This window comes from Lemur catta, chromosome 19 (genome assembly GCF_020740605.2).
Source record: "Lemur catta isolate mLemCat1 chromosome 19, mLemCat1.pri, whole genome shotgun sequence".
NCBI classification, from domain to species: domain Eukaryota; kingdom Metazoa; phylum Chordata; class Mammalia; order Primates; family Lemuridae; genus Lemur; species Lemur catta.
This window is the reverse complement of record NC_059146.1, coordinates 21269234-21285917: the sequence shown is the minus strand read 5'-3', so window position 1 is coordinate 21285917 and position 16684 is coordinate 21269234. Positions and strand designations below refer to the sequence as shown.

At 52.1% G+C, this 16684-nt stretch overlaps 1 protein-coding gene across 1 annotated transcript in view; it reads left to right on the top strand.

The window, feature by feature from the left end:
• The window catches only part of LOC123624684 (leukocyte immunoglobulin-like receptor subfamily B member 3), a 28557-nt gene extending 23662 nt beyond the window's left edge, over positions 1 to 4895 (top strand). Inside the window, 10 exon segments of the mRNA XM_045532756.1 lie at positions 121 to 417; positions 666 to 968; positions 1289 to 1339; positions 2277 to 2393; positions 2706 to 2781; positions 2859 to 2896; positions 3143 to 3195; positions 4071 to 4083; positions 4086 to 4228; positions 4310 to 4895. Of these exon segments, the coding sequence (XP_045388712.1) occupies positions 121 to 417; positions 666 to 968; positions 1289 to 1339; positions 2277 to 2393; positions 2706 to 2781; positions 2859 to 2896; positions 3143 to 3195; positions 4071 to 4083; positions 4086 to 4228; positions 4310 to 4456 (1238 nt within the window). The 3' untranslated portion in view covers positions 4457 to 4895.
• Positions 4896 to 16684: the final 11789 nt, after the last annotated feature.

The following is a 16684-nucleotide window of genomic DNA, read 5'->3' as shown; positions in this document are numbered from 1 at the left end:
AGCTCTTGGGTCCAGAGACCCAGACCGTGAGAGACAGTGGGACCTGCAGGGCCAGGACAGGACACGGGAGGTGTTGGAAGGAACCAGCCGCTGCAGCCCATGGCGTGTCCTTCCCTCCAGGTGTGTCTAGGAAGCCCTCCCTGCTCACTCCACAGGGCCCTGTCCTGGCCCCTGGACAGAACCTGACCCTCCAGTGTCACTCTGATGTCAGCTATGACAGATTTGCTCTGTCCCAGGAGGGGGGAGATGTCCTCCCCCAGCGCCCTGGCCGGCAGCCCCAGGCTGGGCTGTCTCAGGCCGACTTCCCCCTGGGCCCTGTGAGCGGCTCCCACGGGGGCCGGTACAGATGCTACGGTGGACACAACCTCTCCTTCGAGTGGTCGGCCCCCAGCGACCCCCTGGACATCCTGGTCACAGGTGAGGAGCCCAGAGGGGCAGTCAGGGACCCAGACTCTGCACAGGCCCTGCCTGGGGAGCCCCAGGAGGTGATGGCCTGGATGAGGGGTGGGGGTCTCAGGGAGGGAGGGACAGAGAGACAGGGGTGGGCAGGGAGAGACTCAGAGATCATAGAGACAGAGACGCGAGGGTCCTCAGAGAGAGGCCCTGGGGAGGTCTCAGCTCAGAACGAGGTGGGGGCTGCCCCCACGCCTCCTTCCTCTCTCTAGGACAGCTCCCTGACAGACCCTCCCTCTCAGCACAGCCGGGCCTCACGGTGGCCTCAGGAGAGAACGTGACCCTGCTGTGTCAGTCACAGAGCGTGATGGACACGTTCCTTCTGACCAAGGAGGGGGCAGCTGATACCTCCCTGCGTCTCAGATCAAAGTACAGAGCTGGGCAGTTCCAGGCTGAATTCTCCATCGGTCCTGTGACCTCAGCCCACGGGGGGACCTACAGGTGCTACGGCTCACTCAGCACCTACCCCTACCTGTTGTCATTGCCCAGTGACCCCCTGGAGCTCGTGGTCTCAGGTGAGGACCCGTGACCCTGTCCTCTCGGAGCTCAAAGGGTCAGCTCCGGGCCCTGCCCCAGGAGAGCTCTGGGCTGGGATGGGGTGAGGGGGTTCTGGGGGAGGCTCAGCCAGAGGGGTTCACCCCTCAGAGGGCAGGAGGCCAACAGGGGCTGTCCCAGGTGCCCCACCCCCTCCCACATCACCCAAGGTCCAGAAGGTGCCAGGTGGGTGGAGGGATGGCCTTCGGGAGGCCGCAGGGCAGGAATAGAAGAGTTTGAGTGGACGAGGGGACTTCAGGGCAGCCCCAGCCCCTCACCCTCTTCTTGCCCTCATTCCCAGGAACATTTGGGCACTCCGGCCCCCCAGCCGCAGGGCCCTCCTCAGGACCAGGTAAGTCACTGGAGTATCTTGCTTCGGAGGGAGCACAGCCTGGCCCAGGGCAGTTCTGAGTCTCCCCATCTCCTTCCCTCACATTCTCAAGGATGGGCTGTGTCCAGGGGGTGGGAGTCAGGCAGAAATGCGGGGGACCCCAGGCTCCCAAGGCTCTGGGGCTGGTCTGGTGAGGGGTGGGGGGCCCAGGCAGGGGAGATGTTGGGCCCAGCCTGGGGGAGGGGCGGGGCTGCAGTGGGGAGCAGACAGCCCCTGCCCCCACGTCCTGACCAGGAGGCCTGAGGATCAGCCCTCCCCCCACGGGGTCAGGCCCCAGAGTGGTGAGTGAGGGGCTCTGTGTGGGGAGGTGGGGCAGGGTCCAGGGGACACAGGACTGAGTTAAGCCATTGCTTCAGGCTCCTCTGGAGACAGGATGTGGACAAGCCGTTCCCTGTCTGGGCCTCAGTTTCTATGAGTGTAAAGGGGAGAGGCCTGGCAACGACAGCAAAGCTCCCTCCAGTTCTGGCTTCTGCTGTGGCCTCCTGGGAGAGGAGGCCTCCCGGGGAAGCCTCCAGGACCCCGTCCCGCAGCGGCCTGTCCCACCCGCTGCCACAGTGGCCACGCTGCGCAGGGAGGGGAGCAGGGCTGCGGTGTGGAACACGCAGACTCTGTCCCTTCACCTCGGGGCTCAGCTCTGGTGGAGGGAACAGGGCTGGAAGTCACCTCCCCAGGGTCACTTTCAGCTCTGCTGCCTCCTGGCTGGGCGCCCTGGGGCAGGCAATTCATCTGGGCCTCAGTTTCCCCCATTGTGAAATGGGTGGGGGTGGGGGGTCGATCCCAGGTTGCACGACTGGTAAGGGCTGGAGGTGATGGATGCAGAGACCCGGCACCTGCCTGCACACAGTAGGTGCTCAGTTAATGACATTATTCCTCCTTCCTGACGTCACTTGTGCCCAAGGTCAGGGAAGGTTCCTGGAGGTTCTGATAGGGGTGTCGGTGGCCTTTGTCCTGCTGCTCTTCTTCCTCTTCTTCCTCCTCCTCCGACACCGGCGTCGGGGCAAACACAGGTCATCGGGTGAGTGGGGAGTGGGGGACACAGGGGCAACCGAGGGTGGGCTCGGGCACCAGCCAAAGGCAGAGCAAACAGACGGAGAATGTCAGCTTAGAAAACCTGCTCCTGCAGTTTCCAATCAGACCACGCTGGAAAGCAGCGCGTAGTGTCAGCACGTGCACAGTGTCAGGGTTTGCTGAGCTTTCTCAGCCGCGTGCAGGCTGTGCAGCGTCTACGCGGGAGGGTCTCCAGGGTCCCCCTTTCCTCTCCAGCTGTGTGCGCAGGGCGGGGGGTTCTGGCCTGCCCGGGGCTGAGACTCTGTCCGTCTTCTCCCAGCCCAGAGGGAGGCTGAGCTCCCACGTCCTGCGGGGGCTGCGGAGCCAGAGCCCAAGGACAGAGGCCTGCACAGGAGGTAATTCTGCCCGAAGACACCACACTCCACCCACCCCGGCCCCCTCACTGCCCCTCACACCCCGTGTCCTCCCCCAGGTCCAGCCCAGCTGCCGACGTCCAGGAAGAAAATCTCTGTGAGAGGAGGGGAGCCTGGGGGGAGACGGGGGCCCTGAAGGTTCAGTGGCAGTGGGGGGAGGGGCAGGCTGGAAGGGTCTGGGGCTCAGGGGGAGATGGTCTGAACCCCACACGGGGGGCCTCGGGGACATCACGGCCACTCCCTGGCTCCCATGGCCCCATCTGGGACCAGAGCAGGGGCTGGTGGGGCTGAGAGATCCCAGGGGGTCCTGCCAGGGGACAAACCCCTCGTTCTGCCCCAGCAGATGCTGCCGTGAAGGACACAGAGCTTGAGGACGAGGTGGAGCTGGACAGTCGGGTGAGACCCCTGCCCTGTCCGGGGCACCAAAGGCCTCCTGTTGCCACATTTAACCCAGCGGACCCTCCCCTGTCCTCCCTTCACTGGGCTCTCAGCGTCGTCCCACCGTGGACCCTCCCTCCTGCCTGTGTGACCTCACTCCCCCTGGCTTCCTGCCACCTCGTGGGCCCCTCCTTCCTGGCCCCTTTCCAGCTCCCCGTCCTCCGTCTGACCGTCTGGGTGTCAGATGCTGCCCCAGGCCTCAGCGGCTGCGTGAATCAATGCAGCACCCAGGTCCCCGGCCGCTCCTTCATTCATTCACCCAACAGTGTTCACAGGGGGCTCACTCCTGCTCGGGCTCCAGGGAGGAGCTGCAGACGCAGCAGGGAGCAAAGCTGCCCCAGCCTCCCTGAGCTCACCTGGGGGCCACAGACAATGCGCACATAAATGCACAGTGGCCAGGGGTGCAAAGGGCTGTTAGGGAACATACAGCAAGTGGCAGGGCAGTGCGTGGGGGCAGGGGGGCCAGGCTGAGGCATGAGGGGAGGGCTGTGTGATCAGGTGTCCTCTGAGGAGAAGCCTGAGTGCAGAGGACCGTAGGAACGTCTAGTGCACCAGCAGCTGCAGCAGAGGAAACAGCAAGTGCAAAGGCCCTGAGGGAGCAGCCGGCTCTGTCAGGACATGGGCCTGTGGCTGGAGCCAATGGAGCAGGGGCCAGAGTGTGAGGACAAGAGGTCAGCACTGCAGGAAGGAAGCAGCCAGGCCCTCCAAGGACTTAGGAAGTCCCTGGAGATTCCATCAGGAAAATGACAGTTGGATCACCCTGACAATAGTGTGAAAATTAACTGCAGGAGGTTGAGTGCGGTCAAGGAGACCCCGTCACTGTCTCTCTCCAGCAGAGCCCACATGATGTAGCCCCCAGGGAGTGACACGTGCCCAGGTGAACCGCTCCACACTCAGACGGGGAGTGGCCTCCCCTCCTTCCCCACTGTCTAGAGAATTCCTGGACATGAAGGACAGACAGGAGGAGGGGGACAGGCAGATGGAGGGTCAGGTGGGTCCTTTCCTCCCCAGGACCCCAGGCCTCCCCCCACCCCAACCACATACTTTCCCTCTCACTCTCCCCCCACTGCAGGCTGCCGCATCTGAAGACCCCCAGGACGTGACCTACGCCCAGCTGCACAGCTTGACCCTCAGACGGGAGACAACTGCACGTCCTTTGTCCCAGGAGGGAGACCCTCCAGCTGAGCCCAGCGTGTACGCTGCCCTGGCCATCCACTAGCCCAGGAGGGACCCAGACCCCACACTGCACGGAGGGAGACTCAGGGACCCCACAAAGCACAGGAGCTGCCCTCGGGGGACACTAACCTGTGAACCCCAGCCTGGACCCCTGACAAAGACCACCAGGAAGTTCTGGGAACTTTTGAGGGTCACCTGACCGTGCGGAGATAAATAACATCCCTACGTGTTGGAAATACAGCAACAGACTTCTCCATAGTCAATGAGTTAAATGAAAAAACAAAACAGAAGTGAGAGAATGTTTTAAATTGAATGATGATGTCACCATTACCCATCAAACCTACGCAATGGAAAAATTAAGAACAATGAACGAATATATTAGAAAAAGCCTTAAAAAAGTCAATGATCAGGCCAGGTGTGGTGGCTCATGCCTGTAATTCTAGCACTCTGGGAGGCCGAGGCGGGCAGATTGAGCTCAGGAGTTCGAGACCAGCCTGAGCAAGAGCGAGATCCCATCTCTACTAAAAATAGAAATAAATTATATGGACAACTAAAAATATATATAGAAAAAATTAGCCGGGCACGGTGGCGCATGCCTGTAGTCCCAGCTACTTGGGAGGCTGAGGCAGGAGGATTGCTTGAGCCCAGGAGTTTGAGGTTGCTGTGAGCTAGGCTGATGCCACAGCACTCTAGCCTGGGCAACAGAGTGAGACTCTCTCAAAAAGAAATCAATGATTGTGTCAAGAGTTTAGAAAAATAATAAATTATTCCAAATGAAGGTAGAAGGAAGGAAATAATGAGTAACTACTAATGAAGACAAAAAATGGAGGAAAATCATTAAGCCAAAAAAAGCTCATTTTTGAAAGTGTTAATTAAATTTATAACTCATAGCCACAAACGACCAAGAAAAAGAGAGCAAGCACACATTTCCATAAGGGCATGAAGTAGGGGGCAGCACTATAGACCCTACACACATTTTAAAAAGATAACAGAACATGAGGAACAATTTTATGCCAATATATTAGAAAATATAGATACAATGGACAATTTACTAAATGAATATGAAATAGAAAATCTTAAACTAAAACAAAAATAAAAGCCATTCTAACAAGAGTGAGGTGATATCTCATTGTGGTTTTAATTTGCATTTCCCTGATGATTAATGATGAGCATTCTTCCATGTTTGTTGGCCATCTGTCTATCTTCGTTTTAAAAACTTCTGTTCATGTCTTTTGCCCACTTTTTAATGGGGTTGCTAATTTTTTTCTTGCTGATTTGTTTGAGTTCTTTGTAGACCATTATTCTAAGTGAAGTATCTCAAGAAGGAAAAACAAACACCACATGTTCTATCTAATAAATTGGAACTAACCGATGGGCACACAAATACACAGAGGAAAGTAAAAAGTCACTGGAAATCAAGTGGGTGGGAGGGAAGGAAGGGAAGGGCAAAAACCCATTTAACAGGTACAATGAACACTATTCAGGTGATGGGCACACTCATAGCCCTGACTCAAGCCATGTATCAAAATATATTCACACCTAATGGGTACGGTGCACACCAAGTGGGGGATGGACACACTTGAAGCTCTGACTCCGGTGGGGCAAAGGCAATATATGTAACCTTAACATTTGTACCCCCATAAGATACTGAAATTAAAAAAAAATTAAAAATTGTACCCCCTTAATATTTTGAAATAAATATAAAGAAATAAAAAGCATGAATAGAAAATCTGAATCATCTTACATATATTAAATGCATTGATTCTGTAATCAAAAATTTTTCCACAGCATAAACACCAGTTCAGGAAGTGTTGTTGGTGATTTCTTCCAAACACTTAGGCACTTACGAAACATCCAGATACACACACACACACACACACACACACACACACACACACACATTTACAAAAACTTTCTCTGAGAATAGAAAAAGAGGAAATATACCCCAACACATTTTATCAAGATAGGAAAAAAATTGACATTAAAGCCTGACACAAAAACAGGACAGTCACAGGAAGATCTCTCACATGAACTTAGATGTAAATCTTTAAACAAGTATTCATAAACAACATTCAGCAACATACAAAAAGGACAATACATCATGACCACAGTGGTTTTTTTATTTTTATTTTTATTTTTTTTGAGACAGAGTCTCACTCTGTTGCCCGGGCTAGAGTGCCGTGGCATCAGCCTAGCTCACAGCAACCTCCAACTCCTGGGCTCAAGCGATCCTCCTGCCTCAGCCTCCCGAGTAGCTGGGACTACAGGCATGCGCCACCATGCTCGGCTAACTTTTTCTATATGTATTTTTAGTTGTCCATATAATTTCTTTCTATTTTTAGTAGAGACGGGGTCTGGCTCTTGCTCAGGCTGGTCTTGAACTCCTGAGCTCAAACAATCCACCTGCCTCGGCCTCCCAGAGTGCTAGGAACAGTGGTTTGTTTTGTTTTGTTTTATTGATGACAAAAGTAGCCCAAAATTCAAATCAATCGGTACTTGAACAGTACATGAACAGAATACATAAAAATTATCATCTCACTAGAAGCAGACAAAGCTTTTGATCAAATATACCAATAATTCATAATGAAAATAAAAACCCATCATAAAGGAAAGAGCATTTTCGATAATATATAGAAGTATGTTTAAAACTCTACACCACACATCATTTTTAAAGGTGAGAACCTGGAGTCTTTTCCCCTATGATTGGGAATGACCCAAGTATGTTCCTGTGACAACTTCTTATTCAGCAGGGCACTGGGGGTATCAACCAATTAAATAAAAGTGCTAAGCACTGAAATGGATGAGAATGATATTGTTCCCAGAGTACACGATTGTATGCACAGAAAATCCAAAATAATATAAAGATGTATTACTCAAATTAAAGAGGAATTTTCTAATATCACTGGGATACAATCAATATATAAAAATCAATTCCATTCAGTCTTCAGGTTTTGGACCAAGATGAAATAGATAGATGTCTCCCAATTCTTGATTTTAGCCCAACAAGACTGATTTTAGACTTCTCACCTCCAGAATTGTAACATAATAAACTCATGTGGGTTTTTTATTTATTTATTTTTTTAGAGATGGAGTCTTGCTATGTTGCCCAGGCTGGAGTGCAGTGGCTATTCACAGGCACAATCATAGTTCACTATAGCCTGGAACGCCTGGGCTCAAGCAATCCTCCTCCCTCAGCCTCCTGAGCAGCTGGGACTATAGGCGCACACCACTGTGCCTGGCTTCTGTTGTTTTAAGCCACTAAGTTTGTGGTAACTTGTCACAGCAGCAATGGGAAACTTAAAAAGTCACTTAAAAAACATTTCTTCTTTTTTTTTTTTTCTTTGAGACAGAGTCTTGTTTTGTCACTCTGGCTAGAGTGCAGTGGTGTCATCATAGCTCACTGCAACCTCAAACTCTTGGGCCCAAGCGATCCTCCTGCCTCAGCCTCCTGAGTAGCTGCAACTACAGGCATGCACCATTGTGCCTGGTTAATTTTTCTATTTTTAGTGAAGACAAGGTCTCACTCTTGCTCAGGCTGGTCTCGAACTCCTGACCTCAAGTGATTCTCCTGCCTCAGCCTCCCAGAGTGCTAGGATTACAGGCATGAGCCACTGCACCCAGCCTGAATAACATTTTTTGCCGGATTCTTGGTGGACAGACTTTTCCGTTTAGCACTGTACACGTGTCATCCCACCACCTTCTGATGAAACTGTGTTAATCTTACCAAGGATCCCTTGTACAGGACAAATCACTTCTCGCTTTCAGAATTCTTTGTCTTTGTCTTTTGGCAATTTGACAATGTCTCGGTGTGGATATCTTTGGGTTTATCCTGTTTGAAGTTCATTGGGAACCTTGGATGTGCAGATTCATGTCTTGCATTAACTTTGGGATGACTGTCTTTACAGATTAACTCTGTATTATTATTATTTCCTCAGTCCTTAGCCAGGTTATTTAGAGCTAAGCTTTAGCTTTCCCTTCCTATTTCATTGGACCTGAAGGCTAGAGGTGAAAAGTTAGGGCCTTCTTTTCTGAGCATGAGTCCTACCCTTGACATACATGTGGTTTTCTCAATTCCTTGGATTATGCAAAAGCTTTTTAAAACTGTATTTCCAGCCGGTGCAGTGGCTCACGCCTGTAATCCTATCACTTTGGGAGGCCGAGGCAGGAGGATCATTTGAGGTCAGGCGTTCGAGACCAGCCTGAGCAAGAGTGAGACCCCGTCTCTACCAAAAATAGAAAAATTTAGCCAGGCACTGTTCCATGCGCCTGTAGTCCCAGCTAAATGGGAGGCTGAGGCAGGAGGATCTGCTGGGCCCTGGAGTTTGAGGTTGCAGTGCGCAATAATACTCCTGCACTCCAGCCAGGGCAACAGAGCAAGAACCTGTCTAACTAGCTAACTGGCTAAATAAACACTTTTTTAAAAAAAATTTTAAACCATATTTCCCATATATCTCCTTACCCAAGTTCTTCCTTCCCAAGACTCTTGGTCTATCTATTGCTTGTACCAAGTGGTGTCTCTTGTCCCAAAGCAACTAAAACCCAATAGCTATGCCTTTCAATACTTTTGGTTAGAGACTCCCAGAAGCTACTGTAGTCTTGGGAATGCTGAATCAGGCGAAACAAAACTAAGCCTTTGCACCAGTCACTAACTAAGAGAACTTTCCAGATGGGTCGAGACTCACAACCACAGTTCTTTGAGAATAAAGTCCATATTGCTCCCTCTGGCACTAGCAAATCTGCCCCAGAAGTTTCAGCTGCTGCCCACCCAGCTGCTGATCTGTGGTTCGTGGGGTGGCAGGCAAGCTATTTAAAATGCCCAGCTGCTCTCTTACCAAAAGCAGCAGCTTCTTTCTGTACCAAACCTTTTTTTTTTTTTTCTTTGACTGGATTCCAGAGTTCAAAAGTTGATTCTGACAGTTTTTGCCAGCTCATTCATTCCTTTTGGGGAGGGACAGAGCCCTGCAGTTTCTGAATCTGCCATTTTTGGTGATGTACCACCCCCCTACTCTGTTGCACCTCCTCTCTGGTTAGGTTTTGACTAAAAGTTCCAACTTGTTTTCCAAGGCATACACTTCCAGTATTAGTTCAGTCTTCAAAGGCTATGCTGTTATTTTCTTGTCTTATTTCATTTCTAGAAAATCTCCAAACATTGCATCTGATTACTGCCAGTTCATCATTCTCTCATTTGCCTCCCCTTAAAACTCATAATAGGTGTATTTTGGTACCTGATTATTATTTTATCCATTGGTACCTATTTTTACGACGGTCTTTGCTACACTCTGAGGTATTTCCTAAATTTCATTTTCCAATTCCCTGATTTTTCTCATCAGTTATCTCTCATCTATTATGAAATGAGTTTTCCAGTCTTTTCATTCAATTACTCTCTCTATAAAATTTCCGTAACACTTACCTTTTTTCTAAACAATTCCCCTTAAATCATAATGCCACTCTCTCTGAGGATCTAAAGCATGCTTAAAGTTTCTTTCCAATTTTCTCCATAATATCTATGCCTTGATTAAGAATCCCCAAATTCCCATTGAGAATGATTGGGTCTAGTGTCTTTTTCATGGCACTGTTTGACCTCATACATAATGTCAATTTTTCCTTGAGGTAATCCTCCACAGAACCCTTAACCCCTATTTTCCTGGTCATACAGTCCTGGGGCACCTTTTAAAATCCGCAGAAAGGTGTCCTACAGTCTAGCTCAGTCTGGCTTCCCATATATTACCCTTCCCCGGGTTCCAGGATTGTGGAACTACATGCCTCTTGGCGTGACACCAGTGATGACAGGCCCCCCTCCGTTCACACTAGCAACAGGACCTAACTCCCTTGCAGTGGGGTCTCACTGTTCTCAGTAGGTTGATGGCTCCCCAGCACCAGACCCACTCCAGCCACCCACATGCCAGCTGCCTATGTCCACTTCACAGCCATTTCAGCCTCACATCCCCCATCCCTGACCCTCCAAATACATTGACTTAAGGGTGAGAGTGGAATCAAGGAGACCACCCCCTCACTGTCTCTCTACAGCAGAGCCGGGAGGATGAAGACCCCCAGGGAGGGTGTCAGGTCCTTCCTGTCGCGCCGCACTCGCCTGCAAGGACGACGCAACAAACTGGAGTTCTTCCAACAGCAGTTTAATGAGGCATCTAGTCTAGTTACATGGCGAGAGACCCCGAACAGGAAGGACAGTGGGCTTATATACCATTGCAGGTAGTCGTGGCGGGAAGTGATTGGTAGAGGGCCCTGACAAGGCTCCCAGCAATGATTCTATTGGCTATGTGCTCACCCGTAATCAGAGACCGCTCCCAACAGCTCCCCCTTTTGTTTTGCAACACAAGCTTTGGGGACTCCAACCTCAAGGTCCGGATCCAGGGGGTGGAGTCCCTGAAGCAGGTGCAAAGGCCACCGTCTCCCGTGCAATGAGCAGAGACTCTGGGAGGTGCAACGGCTGGTAAGGGGGTGACATGCCACAATCTGGTGCAATGGGGAAACCCCTCAGAGTGCATGGGCCATGTCACGCTGTGCGAGAGGGGAGGCGGTCTTGACCTTCGGAGCGTAACATTTGTAGCCAGATGCCAGGGGATTGACCACACTCGAGGGCGGCTAGGGCTTGGGTAACCACCACTCGGTCCCTGCGGCGCTGTGCACGAACGCGCAGGAACCCCTAGATCACGAAACCTGCTCCCAGGATCCCCATGAACCCTAGGGACCCCAGGCCAGCCCAGTCCCGAAGTCCTCGGACTATTGACTGAAATGTAGGAAAGAGACCATTGGTCACTGTCAAGTCCAGGCGTGTGGAGTTAATGTGGGTGATCTCCAATTGCAACTGCCGGGTCAAGGCGGTAAATTGACTAGACCAGTGTCCTGTCAACATAGCAGATAATTGATGAGACTTGTTGGCTGCGGCGGAAGCATTATCAAACGGTACCGCGGTAATGCATAGTCCTGTGAAACGTCATTCGCAGCCCAGCTGTGCCAGCTGCCATAAGGCATCTATTTGCTCCTGGACCAAGTCCACACGTTGGTTCAGTATCATGATATCACCCTTCAGATGCGCGTTGACGGCGGATCGTGTGTCCAGAGCTGTAGCCACAGATGCCGATAGGTTGTTCAGCGTCTGTGCTGTCTGAACAGAGCCTACCGCTGCAGCCGTAGCGGCTGCCAGTGCGGCAGTCACTGCCAATGTGGAAATTACAGCTGCAGTAACGCCAAAATCTCTTCGCTGTCGGAAAAGGGTCAAGAAGCTAGGAGCCTCCACCGGCCAAGGAATATGCCGAGGCATACGGGCAACAATTGCCATGGACTGGCTGGAGGCATTCCAGCAACGGGCATAGGAGCAGTTTGCCGTGGAGCAATTGAGAACACCAGGACCAGAGGAAGTAGCAGTGATCCAGATAAAAGGGGGCCAGAGGCAAACAGGTGTGGAGGGGAAAGACAGATTACGCTGCTGAATAGCGTGGACCGACGTCTCAAATGTTGAGGAGGAGTTCCATGTAAGATTGGCAAGGCCCAAAGAGGCATTAGTAGCGAACAGCCGGGGGAAGATCTGGGCATCATGGGTCACCGGCATCGGTCTCGGGAACACCGACAGGATGGCCCAGCGCCGGTCCGTCGTCACCGATGCGGCCAGCAGCAGAAAGGTCAGGAGCAGCAGCATCCCCGGCAGCGGACGCCCCATCATCTGCATCCTCCACATCCGCCAACCGCTGCACTCGCCGCGTTAAGCGTGCCGGGACCCACACTGGATCAGGAGTGTCCTGCGGGAAAACACAGACAGCTCCCCTGGACCGGCTCACAACCGGATCCGGGCCTTTCCATTTGTTAAGCAGGACATCCTTCCACAAGACCTGCTCTGATAAAGGGGAACCGGGGTTGGCGTGGCGGTCCGCAGCAGAGCGCCCCTGATCATCCAGCAAAAGAAAATTTAAAGTGAACAAGGTGAGAGAGAGCACAGGCTTAGGGGTACATAAGCCCAAAGGGCTCGTCCCCGTCTCCCCCTTTTGTTTTTTGAGATAGGCCTTTAAGGTGCCATGGGCACGCTCTATGATACCCTGGGCCTGGGGGTTATAGGGAAGGCCCGTGCGGTGCTCCACGCCTAGGAGTGTGCAGAATTGACGAAAAGCTTGTGAGGTATAGGCAGGGCCATTGTCAGTTTTGATAACCTGAGGTTTACCCCAGGCAGCCCAAGCCTCTAAGCAGTGGGTGATGACATGACTTACCTTTTCACCTGTCAAGGGAGTGGCATGAATTATGCCAGAGCAGGTATCAACAGAAACATGGACATAAGAAAGAGTGCCAAAGGAGGAGTAATGAATGACGTCCATTTGCCACAAGTGGAGTGGCCGAAGACCACGAGGATTCACACCTACATGAGGTGCTGGACGAAAAGGTGCACAGGCCGCGCACTGCAGCACAATATCGCGTGCGGCTGCCCGCGAGAGGCCAAATTTGAGACGTAACGTCAGTGAAGGAGTATGGTATAGAGAATGAAACTGGCGAGCTGCCTCCAACGGAGAGCCAACCCAATAAGCGTGAGTGGCATGATCCGCCAGGGCATTGCCACGCGCCATGGGGCCCGGCAAAAGGGAATGGGCCCGAATGTGCGTTATAAAAAATGGGGACCGGCGCGAATGGATGGCAGCACGGATAGCACAGAATAAGGAGAACACCGTGCTGCGAGAGTTAAGAGAATGGGCTGTTTCCAAGTGACAGACAGCCTGAACAACATAAGCAGAATCAGAGATTATATTAAGGGGCTCTGGCACGGTTCGGAGAACCAATTCAACGATAGCACATTCAACGTGCTGGGGAGAAGAGTAAGCGAAGCGGGCCGTAAACACCTGATCATTGATTACATAACTACCGGTGCCTGTGGATGACCCGTCAGTATAAACAATGGTAGCCCCAATTAGAGGCTCAGGGGAAGTCAGATGAGGAAAGATAAGCTGATTGCGAAGTGCAAACTGAAGAAGGGGATGTTTAGGGTAATGGTTATCTATGTCTCCTGGGAAGATACAACAGAGTACTGCCCAAGAATCTAAGGAAGAGCAAAGGACTTGAGTCTGGGACTTGGTGTATGGGCAATGAATAACTGTAGGGTAAATACCGAAGTGGGAAAGGGACAACGAAAGCCCAGATAAGGCCAAATCCGCAACCTGCGTAGGATAATGTTCTATAGCACGCCACGGAGAAGCATGTGAATGAATCCACAGCAAAGGCCCGTCCTGCCAGAGTACTGCCGTGGGCGCCACGGGAGAGGGCAAGAGGCACAAGGAAAAGGGGCGGTCCGGTTGGATGCGGACCAACTGAGCTTGCTGAAGAGCTTCCTCGACCTTAGCGAGAGCCTGCCAAGCCTCAAAGGTGAGCGAACGGGGGGACAGTATATCAGGGTCACCCTCCAATATTTGAAACAGAGGGCGCAGCTCAGAGGTTGGGAGATGTAAGAAGGGGCGAATCCAATTGATGTCGCCAAGTAATTTTTGAAAATCATTTAGAGTGTGCAGAGAATCTTTTCGAATTTCAATCTTTTGGGGTCGAATAGAAGAGGGACCGATACGAGCCCCCAAGAAGGTGCCTACATCGCCTTCCTGGACCTTTTCTGGGGCAAAAGTTAGGCCAAAAGAAGATAAGCTGTCACACAAGGCGGCATAGGCTTTGTGCATCACTGAGGTGTCAGAGTGGCAAAGCAAAAGATCATCCATATAATGGAGAATCTGGACACAGGGAAAGGCCTGCCTCACAGGGAAAACTGCTGCCGCCACATACAGCTGACACATGGTAGGACTGTTAGCCATCCCCTGAGGCAGGACCCTCCACTGGTATCGCTGATCAGGCTCCTGATGATTAAGGGATGGAAGCGTAAAAGCGAAACGCTCCCGATCATTGGGGTGTAGCGGAATGGAAAAGAAACAGTCCTTAATATCAACAATAAGAAGTTGCCAATGCTTAGGCAAAGCGGACAGAAGTGGGAGGCCGCGCTGCACTGACCCCATCAGCTGCATCTGGCGATTGATTGCGCGGAGATCGTGTAAGAGCCGCCACTTGCCAGATTTCTTTTTGATAACAAAGATTGGTGTATTCCAGGGAGAGCGAGATGGCTCCAAATGGCCCATGCGGAGCTGCTCAGAGACTAACTCTCGAGTGGCAGTAAGTTTGACTGAAGGCAGGGGCCACTGAGGCACCCAGACCGGCTCCGCTGTTAGCCACGGTATGGGTATAGCTTGCTCCTCAGTGACCCCTAAGAAAAACCCAGCCCTTGTCGTGGAGGTCGCGGCTCAGGTATAATGGGCTCCGCTAGGCCCTGTAGCCGGGGGCCCAGTCCTTTTCCAGGAACGCAGCCCATAGCACGCATCATCTGTTGACTCTGTGGAGAGAACTCATTAGTCAACCGAAAAGACATTTGCTTTAACACTTCCCGTCCCCATAGGTTGACAGGTATAGGCATAACATATGGCTGAAATGAACCCTCATTACCCTCGGAGTCCCGCCATTTGAGACGGGATGCACTCATGGCCGGGGCAGAGGCATATCCGAGGCCTTGCAGACTATGTGTAGAGGGAACAGTGGGCCAGGAGGAAGGCCACCATCGACTGGACATAACACTGGAATCCGCCCCGGTATCCAAGATACCTAAAAAGGACTTGCCCTGAACTTGTAATGTAAGTGTTGGTCTCTCTCCCAACTCAAGGGTTACATATGCCCCTACACCCCCCGAGGAACCAAAGCTCCCCTCCCCCCGAGGACAGGGAGCACTGGGAAAATGAGAATGAAGACTGGGTAATACTAACAGCTGAGCAATCCTGTCACCAGGGCAGATAGATACTACACCTCTGTGGGCCGAGGCTAAAATCTGAACAGTGCCTGTGAAATCTGAATCTATAACTCCTGGGTAAATAACTAAGCCTCGCAGTGTAGAGGAGGAACGACCTAGCACTAACCCCACCAATCCCGACGGGAGAGGACCGCGAAATCAGAAGGGATGGGCTGACATCCCATCCCGGGGGTTAATACTGAGTGGGTGGTGGCACAGAGGTCCAGTCCTGCGGAACCCGCAGTGGCTCTCCGGACCCTGGGGGCACCAGGGACGGCAGCTGCATCTGCGGGGGCACCAGTGGCTGTTGGACCGGTGGCTGCTGGAAGACCCCATACATTCGTGGGCCCTGGGGTCGAGGGCCCCTCCTCCCGTTTTTTGGCTGGTTAAATGTTTTAGAACGAGCACCAGGTGTGGAGGTTAAAGGCTGCAGCCAGCGTCCGTGAAGGTCCTTGACTGACCGACACTCGGAGGCTCGATGACGGCCCTTACCACACCGATGGCAGATTTCCAGTATGGAAGGCCGGGACTCCGACCGAAAGCGTGGAGGTCCCATAGAGCAGGTATTTTGGCGTTTGTACTGTCTCCGAATGTGTCCTTGTTGGCCACACTTAAAACAAGTCACTTCGGAAGTGTCCTTAGCGGCGAGGATGGCAGCCGCCAAGCCCGCATTGGTGGGAGGGCCTCCAATTTCTCTGCAAGCTTTTAACCATGCACTGAGGCCCTTTCCCTTCCAAGGGGCAATAGCATGACGACACTCTCTCGTGCACTGCTCGAAAACCAACTGTTCCACTAATGGCATAGCCGAGTCGGCATCGCCGAAAATCCTTGCAGCGCATTCCACCATCCGAGCCACAAAGTCAGAAAACGGTTCTGCAGGGCCTTGGATGACCTTGGTTAAATTACCTGCAACTTCCCCGCGATTAGGCAGTTGTTGCCAGGCTCTTATAGCCAATTGATTAATCTGGCCATAGACCTGAATGGGAAAATTAAGCTGATTATTCTGCCAACGACCCTGTCCTAAGAGCATATCGGCATCCCAGGCAGGCTGGCCCTGCTGCGCGTTCTGCCGAGCTTGATTAATACAGGCTTCTTGATATATGGATTTCCAATCTAAATATTGCCCCATGGATAGACAGGCCCGCGCGGTACCAGCCCAATCACTGGGGGTCATGGCATGCGCACTTAGCCGTTCCAGTAGGCCACGGGTGTAAGCGGCATTGCACCCATAAGCCTTGACAGCTTCAACCAAAGCTTTTAGTTGCTTGTAATCTAGGTGTTCATGAAAGCGATGTTGATTAGCGTCCTCAAAGACAGGGAAAGCAAACTCCCTCTGTATCTTCTTTCTAGCTCGGGGAGGCACAAACGAGGTTCCGCCCTCCATATTTAGAGGGGCGGATCCCGCAACGGGAAAAGGAGGGGCAGTAGCGTACGGGGGCGGGCGATTACGCTCCGCCTCAT